The sequence below is a fragment of the Girardinichthys multiradiatus genome, chromosome 4, assembly GCF_021462225.1.
Source record: "Girardinichthys multiradiatus isolate DD_20200921_A chromosome 4, DD_fGirMul_XY1, whole genome shotgun sequence".
Classification (NCBI taxonomy): Eukaryota; Metazoa; Chordata; class Actinopteri; order Cyprinodontiformes; family Goodeidae; genus Girardinichthys; species Girardinichthys multiradiatus.
Genome location: NC_061797.1, coordinates 51,699,422 through 51,721,033, shown reverse-complemented (window position 1 = coordinate 51,721,033; position 21,612 = coordinate 51,699,422). Strand labels below are relative to the sequence as shown.

General features: G+C 43.8%; 1 protein-coding gene across 1 annotated transcript; it reads left to right on the top strand.

Annotated features, from left to right (window-relative positions):
• The first annotated feature begins 3,880 nt into the window (after positions 1 to 3,880).
• On the top strand, positions 3,881 to 13,819 carry drd4b (dopamine receptor D4b). The gene is made up of 4 exons (XM_047363604.1): positions 3,881 to 4,399; positions 6,413 to 6,525; positions 8,608 to 9,203; positions 11,912 to 13,819. The coding sequence occupies exons 1-4, from the start codon at positions 4,151 to 4,153 to the stop codon at positions 12,112 to 12,114; spliced, it is 1,161 nt and encodes a 386-aa protein (XP_047219560.1). The 5' UTR covers positions 3,881 to 4,150; the 3' UTR covers positions 12,115 to 13,819.
• The last annotated feature ends 7,793 nt before the right edge of the window (positions 13,820 to 21,612 follow it).

Below are 21,612 nucleotides of genomic sequence, written 5' to 3'. Positions count from 1 at the left end.
CTGTGACCCAAACACTTTTAATCAGAAGGAAGCGTCGTTAGGAAGCCTGTCAGCTGTTTGTGACGTCTCATTCTCTCTCTGTGGTGTGAAAACCTGGAATTAAAATGAATATTTTCCCCCTTTCCCCCTGGAAAACAGTAAATTCATGGGATTAAAAGACGTGTTGCGGACATATAATAATTAGTGTTTTTTGAGGTGTTTGTTCGCCTTGGTTGAAAGGATGAAAGTTCAGTGATGATTTGTTAGGATCCTGAATGAAAGGAGTGAAATGAACACTAGATGCAAAATTATTAGATGTGTGTGCTAATGAAGAGTTGAAAATGTAAATAAAATATCTAGATATGCCTAGAACACAGAATCAATGTGAAAGAGATGATTTAACTTTGTCAGAGGTTATTACCGACCACATCGGAGGGTCCTAATTACTATTTAGAGAGTCGTAGGAGAAACATTCGATAAATTCAGCAACTTACGGTTAAACAGAAGGCTTGCATATTGAAATGATCAGTGGAGAGTACATTTTCCACAATAAAATCATCTTTTATTCTTTATACCACAACACAATGAAAGCTTTCTGGCTTTTACTTACTGGTCATCCTGGGGTCACATCTTATCATTTACACCAACATTGTTGCACAAATTCTGAAAATAGCTTTTGAATATCCACAGATACAATTTTCTACCCACTAATTATCCTATATTAGGTCATTGTTAGCTAATGTATACCTTTACAAATTAGCTTCAGATTCATCACTGCTTTTTAGAAAAAATGTGATGCAGAAATTGGAATATAGTTGTTGTAACTGCTTTTAAATTGTAGCAAACGTTTAGACAACCATTCACAATGCAAGATCAGGTAAAATATTATTTTAATAAAATAATGTTTTAAATAATGATCTGCTGAATAAAACCAAGCTTCTGGATGACTAATTCTCAACGGTGTCTAATTAGCTGCCTTCATTTATTAAAATCATATTTGAAGAAATATTATTAAGGAAATGGTAAAACATTTAAGGACGTATTTTGGAAAAGAGCCAAATCTTTCTGGAGAAATGGGGCTTAATGGTGTTTACTTAGTTATTAAATTTAGTAAAATGATGTTAGGGACACATTATTTACTGGATTGAAAACTAAACCTTTCTGGGTAAATATTCTTTAGCAACAAGCACATGTTCTTAGGTGTTAGCAGTTAAAGCTAACAAAAGAAGCTAATAGCTTAGCACCAGATTCAAACACACACCTTTAAAATACCAGGGTTAATAAAAGGGTTAAAATGCTTAAGCGCGGACGGCGCGTTATGATCAATGTTCTGTTTAAAAATCACCCTTTAAATAAAGTTTGTCTTAACTTTAAAAACAAAGAACACAACCTGAACATGTTTGCTGCAGATAGCCTGCTAGCACCAAGATAACTGAGTTCAACACAAACAAAACCAAACTTCATAAAATGAAAACGTTCAGATAATTTCATCCTAAATATCTCTGCCCAAACCCTAACCTCTGAACCACGCTGAGGAAAAGCTGTCCAGGGTGGCGAAGTTTGAAGAAACGTCCACAGTCAACAAACGGTTAGCTACTGCTAACACCTTAGCTGTAGGGAGCAGCTCGTTCTGTGGGGCCACCAAACTGCATGTTACCGTAACCACGGTGATGTGGCTCCTGTTGTCCTCCTCTCAGACCGGGAAAACCGCTACACTCGGCTTGTAGAGACCGCGTCTCTGCAGGAGATTCTGTGGAGCACAGTTTGCTTCTGCAGGCCACAGAGAGAAAGTAAAGCAATGCTTATACCTTAATTTCCCCTTTTATGAATGAATACCGGATTCTTTCAACAGTAATTCATCAGTACTTAATTTGTGCATAAGATCGATGATCGTATGACATCCTTGGATCCAGTTTAAAGAGTTTATGTCTGTTTGCCAGCAAAGAGACATCAGCGCGCTGTTTCTCCGGCCAGCCTCGCATGGAGTCCGGATGGTAAAGATCGGACCTTTGGTAAGGTCAGGGTTTTATACGGCCAGTGGCATCATGGGAAGTCCGCTGCTACCCCCCTTTCACCTTCTGAAGTTGTGCTGGAAGTCGGTTAAATGCAATTTATTTTGAAAGTTCCAGAAAAGTTTGTACCGGAGTTTTAATGTTGAAATCCATGGCTGTGGGTCCAACACCAAACTTCATAAGACGTTTTGACCTTTAATAACGATACATTTAATCATAAACTGAAAAAACTTCGACTCTATTGATGTGAACTTCAAAATGCTGGAGAGTTTTATATTTCTCAAACGCATTTCATTTTCTACATCAAATTCTCCAGAGGTGGAGTAACATCTTTTTCCCCTAGTGTGAAAGTTATAAAAGAGAAAACTTTTTAAAAATAGATGTATTTCCTAGAATTAGTCGGACTAAGTCTCCCAGAACTGAGACTAAATTCAGAATTATAGAACCTTCTCAATAAAATAACCTATAAATATGCCAACAAATGCAACAAATAAAAACAGCCAGTTTCAACATGTTTTACTCAATTAGCAAAAATGACAGAAATTCACATTTTAATTTTAATTTCTGACTGTATCTATATAACTCAGAGTCAATATCTCTTTTGTTTGTTTATTTATTCTGCCCTACAATTTTTAGTGGTAATTTTATGTGCCTATATTTTTCCTGTTTAATATAGTTATGTGAGACCTTGTGTGCTGTTCAGCCGGGAGCTTAATGGTGAATAGACCTGTCTCTGTTTTTATAAAAAGATCTGAATCTGTTGATAGACAGTGTAATTTCCACGACGTAAAATGATGTCATATTTTTGGGAATCCTCTGTTCATTCAAATGAGTTTTTCTGTATATTCCTAATGACCTTGATCAGAGGTAAGCTTGGTTGTAACGTGTTGGTCAGAAATGTGATTTTAAATATTTTTTTACTCGTTAGTGTGTCTCTGTGCATTTTGGTCACTTGCTGTTGCCTATTTTTTACTACAATCTTTTTATTGAAGGCCTCATGCATAAGAAGCCATTTTTATTTAAGGTTCCCTTACATTTTCTTCCTTAATTTGATCATTTTTTACTCTACCTGTATTACTATAAATGTCCCATTAGTTGTGTGGTTTGCTGCTCTGACCTTGGGGGGAATCTAATGGGATGTCTACTCCTGGGAAGATTGGCAGCTGTCTGAAATGTTTTCCACTGTAAACAGTTTATTTCTCTGAAGGATGATGGAAATTGCTTCCAAACCCTTCCCCGATTAATGAGCAGCAATAGTTGCTTCTTTGAGGTGATTGCTGATGTCTTTCTGCATTTGATCAGCATTGCTTGGCTTAAATCCTACACAAGCAGCAAGATCTGCTTTGTTTCTGAGTTTTCTTGGGAATCTGTTGTGTGCATTGAACATTTTTATTTTAGCTCCTCATATTAGAAATTATATTGTTTTTTGTTGTGTGCTGTCCTTTGCCGTTGCTCAGTATCTTGTCTCCTTGCTTTGGGGACATTAGCTACCTGAATTATTTGTTTTTTGTATATTTGTCCAAATATCTTGTTTGGTCTTGTAAATTTAAGTCTCTCCTCTGCACAATGCATTTTGTCAGTGTGGACCCTTAGTCTAACTAATAATATATTTCTCCCAGTCAACAATTGCATTTAATTTATTGAACAACGCATTTTTAACTCTAGGTTGCCACTTTGGGACCCTCTGTCTCCTGCCAGACTTGGTGATTAAAGTATTTTTTGTCAGCGTTAGTTAGCTGCTCTCAGGCTGATCCGTCACCCTGCACAGATTGTGCACACACGCCGAGCAGAGCCGCAGTAAGCAGATTTGTGCGCACGGATTTGCTCTTGGCTTCTGATTCGTTCCCTGCGCTAAAATGTTCCTGCATGGGCAGGTTAGAAGACGGCGGGGAAACAGATCCACGTAATGCTGCAGGGGTCTATCGGGAACAACTCTGGGAGAAATGTGGTAGGACGTGTGAACTTGGCTGCGTACGATCGGATGAAGCGTGGTTGCAGCGGGGAGGTTTTTACGCACCGGGAGAAGACGGAGCGCTGCACCTGGAAACCTGCTGTTTATTCCATAGCTGCTGGTTTTCTGCTTCATAGATGAAAGCCCCACCGGAGACACCTGTTCCCGGTGGGATAAGGGGCCCCTCTGTCTACGACCACCAGGGACCATGTCGGACAACTTCACCGATCTGATCAACGAGTCGCTGCCGGCGGCTCAGGTCGCTCACCACAACTTCCCAGCGCTCATATTCGGGATTCCGCTGATCATCACCGTAATTGCTGGAAACGTGTTGGTGTGTCTCAGTGTTTACTTAGAGAAGGCTTTAAAAACTACAACGAACTACTTCATAGTGAGTCTGGCGTTTGCGGATTTGCTGCTGGCGGTGCTGGTTCTGCCGCTCTTTGTTTACGCAGAGGTAAGATGATGGCTGCAGAGGAGACACAGGGCTTAACTGGCATTTCATGTCACAGTCCAATGCGAAACATAATTGTGAAGAGCGGAAAAAAGTAAGTTTAAAAAAAAAAAAAATCTTCTGCAGATAAAAATCTACCTTTAAATAAAGCCCTGTGCAGCCAATTGCCTTTAAAAGTCATCTAGCTGGTAAAAAGAGTCCATCTGTCACTAAGTATAAGTCAGTACAAAGGCCTTAGAGGTCTGAAGGAGAACATTAATGAAAAGTCATCACTGTGAAGACCATATGTTGAGGGTCGCTCAAAGGTGAACCTCCACCCTATTCAAGTCTTCTGGCGCCTCTAATAGGTTTTCTCTCAGGATTGTCCTGGATTTCGCTCTGGACTCTGACCAGCTTTCCTCTCCATGCTGAGGAAAAACAGGTCCACACCATGATGCTGCCACCACCACTGGATTTTATTTACGAGTATCAAAGTAAATGGTTTGAATACACAAGTATGCCGAATTTTGATTTTTAATTGCAAAACAAAAAGTATTGAAACCTTGTAGTGTATCTTTGACCTCCCACTTCGCTGTTAGGCACTACTTTGTGTTGGTCAAAACAACAAAGTTTGTGGTTACAATCCTCTCCACTGTCGCTACATGCATGCTCAGTATGAGGGATTGCTGCAAAGTCAACACCAGTGACTGTCCACTGTCTCTACATGCTCATCCAGGAGGAGTGAATGCTGCAAGTCACTGACTGGATGCAATCTGCTGGGTTTCCTTAGATAGAAAAACTATTCAACCAATTTAAATAATAAACTTAACTTGCCTTTAGTAAACTGCCTTGAGACAACATTTGTTTAGAATTGGCATTATTAGTGTATGAGTACATTTTCAAGAGAAAACTCTTTAACCAGTGGGACCAGAGTTCGGGACTGGTCTACTGAAATCAGAAGGAAATAATAAATCTAGAAAACTGTAGAAATGTAGAAAGGCATGCAAAACCCCTTGAAAAGATACACTGACTAAATTAGCAGTTGAATAAGAGCATTTAAGCTAAAAACTCAAAGGTGAAAACAATGACAGTGTTCTAGAAAGACCATAATAAAACAGTAAATGGTCCAAGAGATGTTCATTTACAGAAAATATAATATATCTTATAATATAGATTATAAAGTTCATTTCATGAAACGTTGCAAACATGTAAGTCAGAAAAGGGAAATGATCATGGAGACATAAATAACAAGAAGACTACAAAAAAAGACCAAAGAAACATTTATGGACCTGAGAGGGATCTGAAATTTACAAATGGACGCAAATTGCAAAATGATGCAGAAATACCCTGAAAACAGTCAGAATCTCCTCTTCTCCATTTCCAAGAAGAAAGACCACTGAGAGGCAAATAAACGTAAAAGCATTTGGAAAATGATCATGGAAAGACATCCTGGCTAAACTAAATGGAAATATGTCTGAAAATCTGGTGTTTTGGATCCAAACACCTGCAGCTGGAGAAATTCTGTGTTCAAGTGTCTAATGTTCAAGAACACCTGACAGAGATTTAGGACCATCATCATGACTCAAACCTCCTCGCTGAAGATTAATTACCAACAGAGGCACATGGGGGCTTTTATACTGCTTATAGGCATGGTTATAATTCATATTTTACACTTTATCCAGGTACTGAAAGCTGTACGCTAGCCCTCATTTAAGCCACCTGCTTCCTTTGCTGTCTGGAAATCCCAGAGATGTTCTGCTGAGGCTTCCTTGTAAGTCCTCCTTAATGAGCCCTGTTTGTGATCTTGTTACCTTGCAGCGAGGTAATCTGGGGCGTGTCACACTGGTGGCTTGTCCGCATGCAGTCATCGGATTAGAGACGTCAGAGTGGACCGGCTGCGTTCACCTGCAGACAGGGTGGAGGAGGAAGTGGGCGGGGCCTGTTGTGTAGTAGAGGGAATGTTTCTCAGGATCACACACATTCACTCTGGGATTTGGGTCAGCTAATCAGTTTTTCTGTGTATGTGTTTTGGAGCAGTTTCAGGGCGGCGTTTGGACCCTGAACATGATGATATGTGACGGTCTGATGACCATGGATGTGATGTTGTGTACTGCATCGATCTTCAACCTCTGTGCCATCAGCGTGGACCGGTATGTAGTTCAGTGGCCCGGATCAGTTGTTCTATGGGCTTTTTGATCCTCAAGTCTTTCAGTCTTTGGATTTTGGCAGCTTTTTGTCTCCTTTTCAGACAGACTTACATATCATTCAGGCCTAATAGGCGTTAAACTTAAGAGGTGAACGACTGCACAGCAGAGCCAGGGGGTGGCCAGGGGTGGCCATGCCCACCATAAGCCAATCTTTGGCTACCCCAAGTGATTTGTGGTTTCCATGGTGACATAATTTACCAGGAGAGCAAACAGTTCCCCTCCAAACAGGTGGTGGCAGCATTAATGCTCTCAACCACAAACACAATTATAATAGAAGTGGTTTTGGTTCACGTTCACAAGGTCAATAAAGGCAGCAACTACAGAACGACTTAGTGGATCTGTAATTTCTCTCTCATTTCCTCTGCTGCTGAAGAGGTCAGACTCTTGGTTGGGTTAAAAAGGTAGCAACATTATTTACTTTGAAAAGTTTCTAATATTAATTTAAAATAAAATAAAAACAAAAATGGCTCATAACTGCAACTGTGAAGGGGCAACATGTAATGTGTGAATGCTTGTTGGCTCATAAACAGCCTCTGAACTAACATACATGGAAAGGACCTCTTCTCCTAGTTCTTTTTTCTTTTGAAAGAGACATAACGAACCCAATTGCTGTGCTCCCTTATTATTATTTTATTTGAGGTGTATCCATAAAAGCTGTAAACAGTTTTATGGAGTCACTGCTGTTTGGAAGAGAAAAATGCTATTTTATTATTATAAATTGAATTAAGGTGAATTATCCACGTTGATGAAATACTAACATGGAATATGACTTGTTGGGACTAGTTTTGTGTATTTTTGTTATCAAATATGGGGGAAAAGACAAAGTTATTCATGTGTCTCTGCAAGAGAGAGTGACCAGCACTGCTCAAACCACAGAAAGAAGAGCTACCCATATACAGAGGCTTCAGTCCTCGATGCAGCTATGCCTGGTTCGAGTTATGACCCAGGCAACCTGTGCTGCATGTCTTCCCTCTCTCTTTACCCTACTTTATTCTAACAATAAAAAAATAAAAGTAAAATAAAACTAGTGCCACACAAAGAAACCTAAAATCAGTTTTTGGCCACCCCTCAATGAGCAATGGTCTCAGTCTGGCCAGCCCAATGAAACCTTTCTGGCTCCTCCACTGCTGCGCAGCCATGAGAACTCACTCAGTGTTCTGCTAATCAACTAAAGTAAAATTAACTTCTTTTTGTTGAGAAGGATCCCAAAACTGAGTTCATTTAAAGCTTTCAGACACAAAAAAAACTCATATTTAAAATATTTCCACAGACAGCAGTAAGAAATTGGCCGGTAGCAGTGTCAGATTTATAGAAGGCATCTCTGCTTGAGGGGAGTCACATCAGGCCAGTGGGGGGTTGTTCACGGTGCCTCAGGACAAATTGCACGCAGATTGCTAAACTAAAACAGAAATGTGAGTTTCTGGATGTGAGTAAGTGAATCTGTCCATTTACATCCAAAATGTGGGAAGACCAGTAAAGATAACAGTCATGTTTGGGCTGAGAGGAATCTGGAGAAACTTCATGCATTTACAGGGAAGAACATGCGAGCTCCATGCAGAAAGATCCCAGCCTGCTGCAAGGCAACAGTGCCTCCAACTGTGCCATCGTGCTGCCCAGCTTATAAGTGTTCACATCTTTATTTTACTGCTTTAGAAGTGTGTTCCAATTCCTCAGGTTGGATGTTTATGTCAGGTCTAATGAAACCACAAAAATAAAGAACTCAAGACTCGACTTGGTGCACTAAAGACTTGAGACTCAAACTCGGTAGTCCCGGGTTTGAGTCCTGGCCCCGGTGACATTTGCCCCATGTCTTCCCTTCTCTCTCCGGCACTGTTTCCTGTCTATCTACTGTCAAAAAAAATTCTTGGAAAAATAAAGGCCACTAGTGCAGCAAAATAAATCTTCAAAAAAAGGTGCTGTGGGTCCTAGTACTGGTGAAAGAATGAATGTTTCTGTGCATAAACATGAATCTGACCAACAACCAGACATCCAGAGGAGTTGATACAGCTCATGTTTATTTTTCAGGTTTATTGCAGTGTCCATACCTCTGAATTACAACCGTAAACACGTGGACTATCGTCAGCTCATCCTGCTCTCTGCCACCTGGCTTCTGGCTTTGGCCGTTGCCTCACCGGTCATCTTCGGCATCAACAATGTGTCGAACCGCAACCCCAGAGAGTGCAAACTAGAGGACAACAACTATGTAGTCTACTCATCAGTCTGCTCCTTCTTCATCCCCTGCCCCATCATGGTATTACTCTACTTCGGAGTTTTCCGAGGCCTGAAACGGTGGGAGGAGGCCAGGAAGGCCAAACTACGCAGCAGCATCGAGGCGTGCAGGAAGCTGCAGCAGACCAGCGTGGTCAGCGGCACTCTCCCCCCGATGATGGGGACCATCCCTGGGGCTCTGCCCATGCCCCTGCCTCGGATCATTGAGAGGGACCTGGCCCAGTCTCGGATGGACGACTCGGGAGACTGCATCCAGCAGGAGATTCCTTATCCTCTGCAGTACAGGGAGAACTCTGTACCAACAGTGAGGTTCAACCAGCAACATATCAAGAAGAGGGCGAAGATCAACAGCAGGGAGAGGAAAGCTATGAGGGTCCTACCTGTTGTTGTAGGTGAGTAAAAAACATAGACGTAAGAACCAGGATTTACTGAACTTTTTTACTAAAGCTTGCTATTGTTCTGAGATGTTTTGTGACCTCCCAGATGAGTCTCTTGGAGTAATTTTGATAGCATGGTCACTTTTGAGATGGTGCACCACTGTTCCATGTTTTCTGTTTGGAGATAATGGCTCTTTTTTGATAATCCATGTCCCAAAAGTCAGATTATGACTTCGGACCCCCGTCCTCGCCTGCTACCTGGTTCTTGGAGGTCTGAGGCCGATTTACTGTGGGAGACCCTACCACGGAGCCGAAGCTCCAAACAACACGGCCCACTTGATTATAGAGGCTCTCAGACCTCTCTACTTCATTGAGTTGGTGATTCAGTAATTGGTCAGTTGTGATGGTTAGGGTATCTGATCAAGATGCCTTCTGGATAATTTCATTTTGAGGTTTTTCATGCATATCCCACTGGGATGAGACCCAGGGGAGACCTTGAATGCTCCAGAAGGACCATATATATCTGTTCTGGCCTGATAAAGCCTTGGGAGTCCCCTGCATGAGCATGAGAGAGTTGCTGGGAAGAGGGATGTCTGGGTTTTACATTCTGGACCTTTTAGCCTCAACGACCATGAGGCAGTTTATAATACAGCTGCAGTTTTTTCTTTACTGGGGCAGAAACTGGGACCCTTCAGTAGCTGAACAGATGTAGTGTTAATAATTACAGCCCTATGAAGTCCATCCTGCAGCTGTTGCTTCCTTTGGATCATCATTAACTGAACCCAGTGGTAGTTCTTGCTTGAATGCTGCCCTGGGTGAGCCCCCCTGTCTCTACCCCTGATCCCCCACTGTCCCCCATGACCAAACCTACTGTTCCAATGAGCAATATTTGCCAAAAAGAACATAAATAATAATAATTACATCATTTGTTTTCTTTTAATTTATTCAAAATTTCATAAATTTATTGTGGTTCTCATGTTTGTCTCTAAGGTGATCCTAATGATGGTAAAAAAACAACAACACTGGAGCTGCTTCCTTTTGTGTTCAAGCTAATGGAAATAAAGATTTCAGGGATCTTAAATTGTGTCATTGAATCATGTTTAGCTTTGACTAGTGTCAGTACTTTATATCCAGAACCTGAGATGTTCAAACCTGGTCAAGAACCTTTAGAAGCAAACCTGCCCTTAGGACCAACTGAAGCTGTGAATCAGAGACCAGCTTCAGGTCCATTAGCCATAGCCGTAAACACTATTTTATTTCATGTTTTGTGGTTATACCCTGAGGGGGGAACCATATGGACCATAATTAACGGCTTCTGATCAAACGAACTATTGGCATGGTTTGGGAATCTTCACAGACCTTCTCTTTTTGTTTGATCGGAGCTCTTAGTGTTGAAATGAGTGAGGAGGTCGACCTTCCTGCAGGACAATCTGAGTCCCAGGATAAAAGCGGCGCTCCTGACCAACCGTAGCTCTTCATGCGGTGCTGTTACAGCTTATAGCCTTCAATCCAATTATCACACAACACATGATGTTAAACTCAGACTGAGAAAACAGCCTGATAACCACTCACTGGTTGGTTTCAGCGAGACAGCAGAGACGAGTCTGTTTTATTTCCCTCTCATCATGCTGAGAATAAAATTTAAACGTTTTGTTTTACATTCAAAAAGGTCATCTGTGTGCAAACCGTACAGCTAACATCAAACAGCACAACAGAAATATTCCAAGTAAATACAAAACATGAAACTAAATGATGTCTCAAATTATTCAGAGCCTCACATGAACTGATGCAACATGCAATGCAATTTTAGTAAACACAAATCCGCAGTAAGAACACGCTGTGACCCAGCAGCGTGTAGAACCTCCTTCAGCAGCAAAAGCTCTCAGTAGTTGTCTTCTGCGGGACTTTATGAGTCTAACACATCGTTTGTGGAGGAGTTTTGGCCCATTCCTTCCTACACTGCTTCAGTTCATTGAGGTTTGTTGGCATTTGTTTCTCCACAGCTCTCTCAAGGACTGTACCTGAGGTCTGGACTTTGACTAGGCCACTGCAACAACTTGATTCTTTTCTTTTTTCAATTAGGGTTTTACATACAGAACAGTTTGTGGTTACCGCAAAACAAATCCAGATCGTTACTCCTCCTCCACCATGTTTGGTAGTTACTATGAGGTGTTTGTGCTGTTGGGATTTCTTCAGAAATCTATGGTCCACTCTGTCCATGGACATTGTTCTGGAAGTGTTGTGAATCATTGCTGATGTCTTGCCGTCTTGGCATTGTGTTAACACACACCTGTGTGCTCCAGAACTGCCAAACGTCCTGCTTTTAGAGAAGTGATCAATCAATCCATGCAGTTGATTAGCACCACATGGCTGCTACTTTATCTCTTAAATCCTGTGAAAGCAGGAATGTGAATGGCCCAGAATACCACCAGAACCTCATACTGTACTGCATCAATCATAGGGTTCACCAGACCCGTTTGACTGGAGCACACATCACAGAATATACAATTTGTTTGTTTGACTTCAAACGTTGGACATTTGAAATATCTGTAGTGTTCCTAACTTGAGTTGTGCGTTTTAAAATCTCATTTATAAAAACTGACACAGCGTGCAGAAGACTTTATGCTCTTCTTTAAACCTTTCTCTCGAGCATTGATCAGATTTCCTGTATTGAGATCTTTGTAACATGACTTTCGACTTCCCTCCTGCCCTTCCTCGTGCAGGCTGCTTCCTGTTCTGCTGGACGCCGTTCTTCGTGGTGCACACGATGCGAGCTTTGTGTCTGACCTGCAACATCCCTGACGCCCTGATGAGCACCGTCACCTGGCTCGGTTACGTCAACAGCGCCCTCAATCCCATCATCTACACCATCTTCAACACGGAGTTCAAGAAGTTCTTCAAGAAATGTTTCCGGAGCTGCTGCTGACACCAGATTACCTCCACAGACTCATTAAACTGAAGGACCAGAGGAGGTTGGGTTTGATTTACAGCTTATATCTCCTGACTGGGAAGTATAACGTTTCCAGTTTGCAAGTTGAACTGGAAATAAGAGGATGAACATTTTGTAAGGAGAGTTCTGGTTTCATTTCAGATTTTTATGAATTTATGTAAAGTACAAACTGACTTTGTTTGGATTTGATTTTACCTGTTCAGATCTTCTCTTGAAGGATACTGTCCATCAGTCTAGCTGGATCTATTAGCTACAGGACCTGATGAGGTCTTTTACAAGGAACACGACGGTCTAGCAGGGTCCAAAAACCAAAAGCCAAACACTCCCTCATGTCCACAGTCAGACAAACTGGTTTTATTGGTGTTAGATTACAGAACAGACCCAACCCCATATGTTTCCATGCTGGGTTTGGAGCTACAGCTGGTTCAGGCTCAGATTAGTTATTTCGGAACAGTTCAGCTATTTCTAAAGACATAAAAATCCAGCATTTTCATGTTCCGGCTCTGTTTATTCATTGAAACTCAGCTTTCGAAATAAAACTGTGTTTATTTTCTTACAACGTGCCATATTTGTTTCTGACTGGGTTGCATAAAGGAATGTAAGGAGGCAGACAGTTACCCCTCCATTTGGTTTCCAAATGCTGCCTAAACAAATATAGATTTGTTCTTATTGGACCAATACAGCATCAATATCTTTGATTCTAATTTATAGCGCTCAGAATACACTGCTTTGTTATAATTTTTTTACATTTCTTTTAAGGGGATTTTATGTTGTAGACCAACACAAGGTAGTGCATCATTTTAAAGTAAAGGGAATATTCTGTATGATTTTGAAATCATTTTACAGATAAGAATGCAAGGTGTTGTGTCTATTAGCATTCAGCCTCCCCCTGAGTCAGGTCTTTGTAGGACCACCTTTCTCTGCAGGCACAGCTGCAGGTATTTTGGGTGTGTCTCTATAAGCTTTGAACATCTAGAGACTGACAGGTTTTCTCATTCTTCTTGGTGAAACAGCTCCAGCTCTGTCAGATTGGATGGAGAGTGTCTGTGAATAATAGGTTTTACGTCTCGCCACAGATTATCAGTTTGGTTTAGGTCTGGACTTTGACTAGGCCATTCTGACATATAAATATGCTTTGATCTAAACCATCCCATCATAGCTCTCCCTATGTTTAGACTGGTTGTCCTGTTGGAAGGTGAACCTCCACCCCAGTCTCAGGTCTTCTGCAGCCTCTAGCAGGTTTTCTTACAGGATGGTCCTGGATTTAGCTGCAACCATCTTGCTGTCAACCCTGACCAACCTTGCTGTCCCTGCTGAACAAGAACATTGGTACACCATGATGCTACCACCAAGATGTGTCACCATGGGATGGTGTGTTCAGGATCATGCTGGTTTCTACCATTCATTCATTTTTGGTCTCATTTGACCAGAACACCTTCTTCTACGTTTTCTGTTTTGTCTACATGGTGCATGAAGAACTACAAACATGACTTCCTATAGATTTCTTCTGGCCACGCTTCCACAAAGGCAAAGATTTGTGCAGTTCATGACAAATAGTTGTGCTGTTGATAGATCCTTCCACCTGAGCTGTGGATCTCTGCAGCTTCTCCAGAGTTTGCCCATGTTGTCAGTTTAGGTGGACGTTCATGTCTTGGTAGGTCTACAGTTGGTCCATCCTCTCTCCAAGTCTAGATGATGGATTGAACAGAGCTCTGTGAGATGTTCAAAGCTTGAGATATTGTTTTAGAACCTAACTCTGCTTTAATTTCCACAACTCTTTCCCTGACCTGACTGTGCTCCTTGGTCTTCATCATGCTGGTTGTTCTCCAATGTTCTCTAAGGAACCTATGAGGCCAGAAACAGAACAGCTGCATTTACACTTGGATTAAATTAAACACTGTTTGAAGCTGTTAACTAATTTGGTGGCTTCTAAATGCAATTGGTGCTTAGGACTTTATTTCGGAGCATCTGAGTAAATTTGGGCAAATATACACCACACTTTCAATGTTTATCTTATGTGTAAAAATGTCAAATACTATGTGTCAGTTTTGTTCCATTGTATGCACTACTTTGTGTTGATCCATCACATAAATGTTGCTACCAAAAATGGTTTATACATTATGCTTCACAACAGTGTTGACTCATTACTGATCCTGTTGAGATTTTCTCCCAGTTTCATGGATATTTCCAAAGATTTGGCTGAGCTAATCTCTCCAACAATTCATCTAAGTCTCTACCCTTCACCTGAGAAGGTTATGGAGCTGGAGATGTTTAGGGCAGGGCTGTCAAACTCAAATGCACATTGGGCCAAAAGTCAAAACTAGAACGAAGTTGCAAGCCATCCTTGCATTGAAATGTATTGAACATGTCCACAATTGAGCATGTTTTTACTTTTTTACAAAGAACCTTCTCATATGAAAACAAAGTTTAGTATAATAAAAACTGTGCTGCCATGCAGCCCCAACAAAATACAATAAAAAGTAAATAAAAATCTCCTGCATCTTCCTCTGTTTATAGTCTTCCTTTTTTCACAGTAATAATAATATGAATTTCCTTCAATGAGACAACTACCATTCAAGTCCATGTTTTGGAGTACCAAGGAAATGAGTATGAAGTAAACATGTGTTAAAGTCAGTTGTCTACACTCTGATCTACTCTAATGCACGCTGGTCCAAGCCAGATACCTGGCATTTCTTCTTCTGAGGTTGCTATTATTTTCAGCAGTGGAGGGGGCCTTGTGGCTTCTGACCGCCGTGCCAATGCACCAGCAGAGCATTCAGAGGTTTGCAGTATTAATAGTGCATGTTCTGTCTACCAGCGGGTTGGCGCTAGTAGACATTTGGAATGATCTTCTGGGTCAAAGATACCTGCGGGGCCTGACACCGATGGTTTAGGGGTAATTAATTAAGGTTTGTGATTCTCACTTGGCAGTATCAAATTAATCATGGATATTTTGGCTTGCCTGTATAATGCCCCCATTAAACAGCCCACTGACCGTGATTTATTTCCACATTTTTGTGATAAAAAAAACTGCCTAAGAGAAGCAAAGTTAAACAAGTATTGAGCCTCATTGTTCTGCATCAGCTTCTCTAATGTGTAAATTTGCAACATTCCAACAAAAACTGTTGGCACTGACAAGCTTATAATTGTGTTATTATTATTATTAACGCAGCCACAAGAAGAAATAGGTAAATAAGGAACAAAGTAAAATAATTTGATCTCAAATCAAGGAGAAATTGGTTTGACTGAAAAACGCCCAAAACATTTAAACAATTTGAGTTTCTGTGTGCAAATATTCACTTTAAAAGATTATTAGAAAATCTGCATTACATCTATGATCTGCATCATGCTCAGTGAAAATCTTCGGTTTCAAAAGTTTGTTTGAACGGAATATTTTTACTGTGCAAAGAAATGAAAGACAGTATATGTTTTTGAATGCTTGTGGTTTTGCTATTGAAGTGTTGTGATTATGAATCTGAGAATATTATTGTACTTGTACTCGTCGTCTTCCACTTTATCCGGGACCGGGTCGCGGGGGCAGCAGACTCAGCAGAGACACCCAGACGTCCCTCTCTCCAGACACCTCCTCCAGCTCCTCCGGGGGGAGCCCAAGGCGTTCCCAGGCCAGCCGAGAGACATAGTCCCTCCAGCGTGTCCTGGGCCGTCCCCTGGGCCTCCTCCCGGTGGGACGTGCCTGGAACATCTCCCGAGGAAGGCGTCCAGGAGGCATCCGGTATAGATGCCCGAGCCACCTCAACTGGCTCCTCTCGATGTGGAGGAGCAGCGGCTCTACTCCGAGCTCCTCCCGGATGGCCGAGCTCCTCACCCTATCTCTAAAGGAGTGCCCGGCCACCCTACGGAGGAAGCTCATTTCAGCCGCTTGTATCCAGGATTTCGTTCTTTTGGTCATGACCCAAAGTTCATGGCCATAGGTGAGGGTAGGAACGTAGACCGACCGGTAAATCGAGAACTTCATTTTTCGTCTCAGCTCTCTCTTCACCACAACGGACCGGCACAGCGCCCCCATTACTGCAGCAGCCGCACCGATCCGTCTGTCGATCTCCCGCTCCATTCTTCCCCCACTCGTGAACAAGACCCCGAGATACTTAAACTCCTCCACTTGAGGCAGGAACTCCGCTCCCAACCTGAAGAGGACAAGCCACCCTTTTCCGATCGAGAACCATGGCCTCGGACTTGGAGGAGCTGATCTTCATCCCAGCCGCTTCACACTCGGCTGCGAACCGCCACAGTGCATGTTGTAGGTCTTGGCTAGAGGGGGCCAGCAGGACCACGTCATCCGCAAAAAGAAGAGACGAAATCCTCTAGTCCCCAAACCAGACCCCCTCCGGCCCTTGGCTGCGTCTAGAAATCCTGTCCATAAAAGTTATGAACAGGACCAGTGACAAAGGGCAGAACTGCCGGAGTCCAACATGCACCGAGAACAGGTCCGACTTAGTGCCGGCAATGTGGACCAAACTCCTGCTCCGCTCGTACAGGGACCGGATGGCCCCTAATAAAGGGCCCCTGATTCCATACTCCTGGAGCACCCCCCACAGGGCATCACGAGGGACACAGTCAAATGCCTTCTCCAGGTCCACAAAACACATGTGAACCGGTTGGACAAACTCCCATGAACCCTCGAGTACCCTGTAGAGGGTATAGAGCTGGTCCAGTGTCCCACGGCAGGGACCAAAACCACACTGCTCCTCCTGAAGCCGAGGTTCGACTATCGGTCGGACTCTCCTCTCCAATACCCTGGCGTAGGCCTTATCAGGTAGTCTGAGGAGTGTGATCCCCCTGTAGTTGGAACACACCCTCAGGTCACCCTTCTTATGAAGGGGGACCACCACCCCAGTCTGCCAATCCAAAGGCACTGTCCCCGACCGCCACACAATGTTGAAGAGGCGTGTCAACCATGACAGCCCTACAACATCCAGAGACTTGAGGTACTCAGGGTGGATCTCATCCAACCCTAAAGCCTTGCCACTGCGGAGCTTTCTAACCACCTCGGTGACTTCAGCCTGGGTGATGAAAGAGTCCTACCCCGAGTCCCTGGCCTCTGTTTCCACCAGGGAATGCGTGATGGCAGGATTGAGGAGATCCTCGAAGTACTCCTTCCACCGCCCGATAATGTCCTCAGTCGAGGTCAGCAGCTCCCCACCCCCAATGTAAACAGTGTTGGTGAAGCACTGCTTCCCCCTCCTGAGGCACCAGAATCTCTTCGGGGCAAACCGGTAGTCCTTCTCCATGGCCTCACCGAACTCCTCCCAGGTCCGAGTTCTTGCCTCTGCCACCGCCTGGGCCGCGGCACGCTTGGCCCCACGGTACCCGTCAGCCGCCTCAGGAGTCCCACAAGCCAACCACAGCCGACAGGACACCTTCTTCAGCTTGACAGCGTCCCTTACTGCCGGTGTCCACCACTGGGTTTGGGGATTGCCGCCGCAACAGGCACCGCAGACCTTATGGCCGCAGCTACGGGCGGCAGCATCAATAATAGATGTGGAGAACATGGTCCATTCGGACTCTATGTCTCCAACATCCCTCGAAATCTGGTCAAAGCTCTCCCGGAGGTGAGAGTTGAATACATCCCTGGCCAAGGGGTCCGCCAGACGCTCCCAGCAGACCCTCACTATGCGCTTGGGCCTGCCAAGTCTGTCTGGCTTTCTCCTCCTCCAGCGGATCCAACTCACCACCAGGTGATGATCAGTGGACAGCTCAGCCCCTCTCTTCACCCGAGTGTCCAAAACATGCGGCCGAAGGTTTGATGATACAACAACAAGGTCGATCATTGACCTCCTGCCTAGGGTGTCTTGGTGCCAAGTGCACTGATGGACACCCTTATGTTTGAACATGGTGTTCATTATAGACAATCCATGACTAGCACAGAAGTCCAATAACAAAACACCGCTTGGATTCAGATCGGGGAGGCCATTCCTCCCGATCACGCCTCTCCAGGTGTCACTGTTGTTTCCCACGTGGGCGTTGAAGTCCCCCAGCAGAATAATGCAGTCCTCGGGAGGGGCACTATCCAGCACCCCCGACAGGGATGCCAAGAAGGCCGGGTACTCCGCACTACCACTCGGCCCGTAGGCTGAAATGATAGTCAGAGACCTCTCCCCAACCCAAAGGCACAGGGATGCGACCCTCTCATCCACTGGGGTAAACCCCAACATGAAACGGCTGAGCTAGGGGGCAACAAGCAAACACACACCAACCTGCCGCCTCTCCCCACGGGTCACTCCAAAGTAGCAGAGAGTCCAGCCCCTCTCGAGGAGATGGGTTCCAGAGCCCACGCTGTGCGTGGAGGCGAGCCCGACTATTTCTAGTCGATATCTCTCGACCTCCCGCACAAGCTCAGGCTCCTTCCCCCCCAGCGAGGTGACATTCCACGTCCCTAGAGCCAGCCTAAGCATCCGGGGATCGGGCCGCTGAGGTCTCCACCTTCGTCCGCCACCCAATCTTCTTTGCACTGGTCCCTCACGGTTCCCCCTGCAGGTGGTGGGCCCACTGGGGGATGGCCTCGCGTCTCTCGTTCGGGCTTGGCCTGTCCAGGTCCCGCGAGGAGCAACCCGGCCACCAGGCGCTCTCCGACGAGTCCCGACCCCAGGCCTGGCTCCAGGGTGGGACCCCGGCTCCGCCGTACCGGGCGACGTCACGTGTCTCGATATTTTGGTCCTCATGAGGGATTCTTGAACCACTCTTTGTCTGACCCATCACCTAGATTCTGTTTGCAATGGGAGACCCTACCAGGGGCATTTAGGCCCCAGACAACATAGCCTCTAGGATCATTTGAGCACTCAAACCCCTCCACCACGTTAAGGTGGCGGTTCAAGGAGGGGGGTGCAGTTTTCATGAGGTGTAAAAAGGATGTTAGTAAAACCTTAAGGTCCAGGTAAAGTCCCAAATACAAAGACATAACTGCTAGTGGCTCCAAGAAGGACCTCCATGCCTGTAATAGATCGTAAATGGTCTGCACTTGTATGGCGCTTTATCAAGTCCCCAGAGATCCCAAAACACTTTCCACTACAATCAGTCATCCATGCATTCAAACACTGACAGTGGTGAGCTACAATGTAGCCACAGCTGCCCTGGGGCAGATTGACAAGATGCTGTCATACAACTGACCCCTCTGACCACCATGAGCAGGCAAGGCGCATTTAGTCTCATGGCCAAGGACACAACTGAGACAGACAGAGCAGGGGTTCGAACCGGCAACCCACTGGTTACAGAACCACAGTCGCCCCCATACTGCAGCTGCAGCGGAGGTTCAAACTGCACCTGCTCAGACTGGTGTGGCTATTCTCACATCCAATTAACATTTCTTATTAGGTACATGAAGAATAATCTGAAAAACCTCTCAGTCGTCCCCGTCTGCTGTCTCTCATTTACGATGCATCTGTCTCAGTCAACTACTTCTGATTGTGAATGATGGGCGAGCAGAGAGCAGACAGCTGTTTCTGGTGTTTTCATGCATCATAACATGATGAGTCACTCAGCTATATTTGCTCAATGGACAAATTACTTCCTGTGAACAGATTAGTGCAGGAAATAAACGGTGGTGCTGGAGAGGTGAAGGCAGACCGGGCGACAAATGGAGCCGAGGGAGGACACCTGCTGGACACCTTTTCAGCTCTGAATGGGGCCCCTTTACATTCACTTAGTCAGCAGGTTGAGGCAGACGAGTCAACACAATCACCATCTCACTGAGGAGTTTATCCCTCCAAGAGACCACAAGACATCAAGAGGGTTTCCTTCGCGATGTTCTTGTAATGTAGTTTATGTATATGGTGCCAGTTCATAGCACACGTCGTCTCAAGGCACAAAAAAAGTCAATTCAATCCAATCATGCAGACCGATTTCAGGTCAGTTACATACATTCCCAACTGGTCCTAGTTATCAAACCATGCATTCCAGTTCAGATTATTATTCAAATTGGATAAAAAGTTTTTCTATCTAAGGAAACCCAGCAGATTGTATCCAGTCAGTGACTTGCAGCATTCACTCCTCCTGCATGAGCATGTAGAGACAGTGGACAGTCACTGGCGTTGACTTTGCAGCAATCCTTCATACTGAGCATGCATGTAGCGACAGTGGAGAGGAAAAACTCCCTTTTAACAGGAAGAAACCTCCAGCGGAACCAGAACCAGGCTCAGTGAGGGTTTGAGAGAACAGAGATACAAAATAACACAGAAAGCACTGATCCAGGCACAGATGGGAGCTTTGGATGAACATGGTGATTTTTACTAAACAAAAACAGAACCAAAGAGGGCACCAGGAAAACAGGGTGAGGAACAGGGAACTAAAAGAGCAAGGGTGGATTCAGTGTTTTTAGTGTCTTTTTCTTTTTCCTTGGCTGGGGTTTTCTGGATGCCTCTGCCTCTCTCCCCTCTACAGCCACTGAGTGTCAATATTATTTATTAGCTGGTCAAGTTACATCCAATTTTAAAGTATGAAGGTACACTCCTTTCTGCACTCTCACTACCCTTCAGTAATTAGCATTTTCCCATCCATCCTCTTTCTTGCTGCTTTTGTATGAATATTTTAGGGCAGCTTTGACTAAATCCTCTACCAACCTTTAGTCTGTTCCACCTTACCAATCTCTTATCTTTCTGGGAGGTGTGTACAAGACCACCTGAAGCATAGAGACACTTTACAGGCTCATGTAGGAAGGCTGACCTGTGAACACAAGTGGCAGAAACACACTTTGAGGGTCTCCAGAAGAGCTGAAGCTGGGGAGAGGAGTCGAAATGTTGCCTTTTTCTTTTCCATTTCTGGCAGAAATTTAGAGCTGGATTAAGAAAACCTGCAGGTAGATTGGGATTTAAAACTGATCAAATTAATTAACTTGAAGTTGCACGCCTCTTCAATTAAGTCTGCTAAAGCCTGAAGAGGAGTATAGGAGCTTCACTTCACCTCTGCATTCCCGCCTCCTTTCCCACCAACCCAGTTTAAGTCAAAAGGTGTAACAGCTACATTACTGCACAGTATTCATTTTACAGTGAAGGTCTGGAAAAGGTGAGAGGTCGTTTCTCCGCAACATTTCTGGTAATGGACCCGTCACCATGGCAACGAAGAAAGATGGAAATCAGAGCTTTCTCACTTGTGTTAATAAATTAGTTGATTGGTGGTCTATGGTGATTATTAATCTGAGAATATTATTTAATATTTAATATTAATATTTTATCAAATAATATTTGGGTCTGTTAAGGGTTGTCCTGTGAATACCAGCCCAGTAAGGTGATGGTATTAGGACAAAATAGAAAGGTGTGAGACGAGCTCTGACATTATTGAACAGCATAAACTCTGCACATACAGGTCCTTCTCAAAATATTAGCATATTGTGATAAAGTTCATTATTTTCCATAATGTCATGATGAAAATGTAACATTCATATATTTTAGATTCATTGCACACTAACTGAAATATTTCAGGTCTTTTATTGTCTTAATACGGATGATTTTGGCATACAGCTCA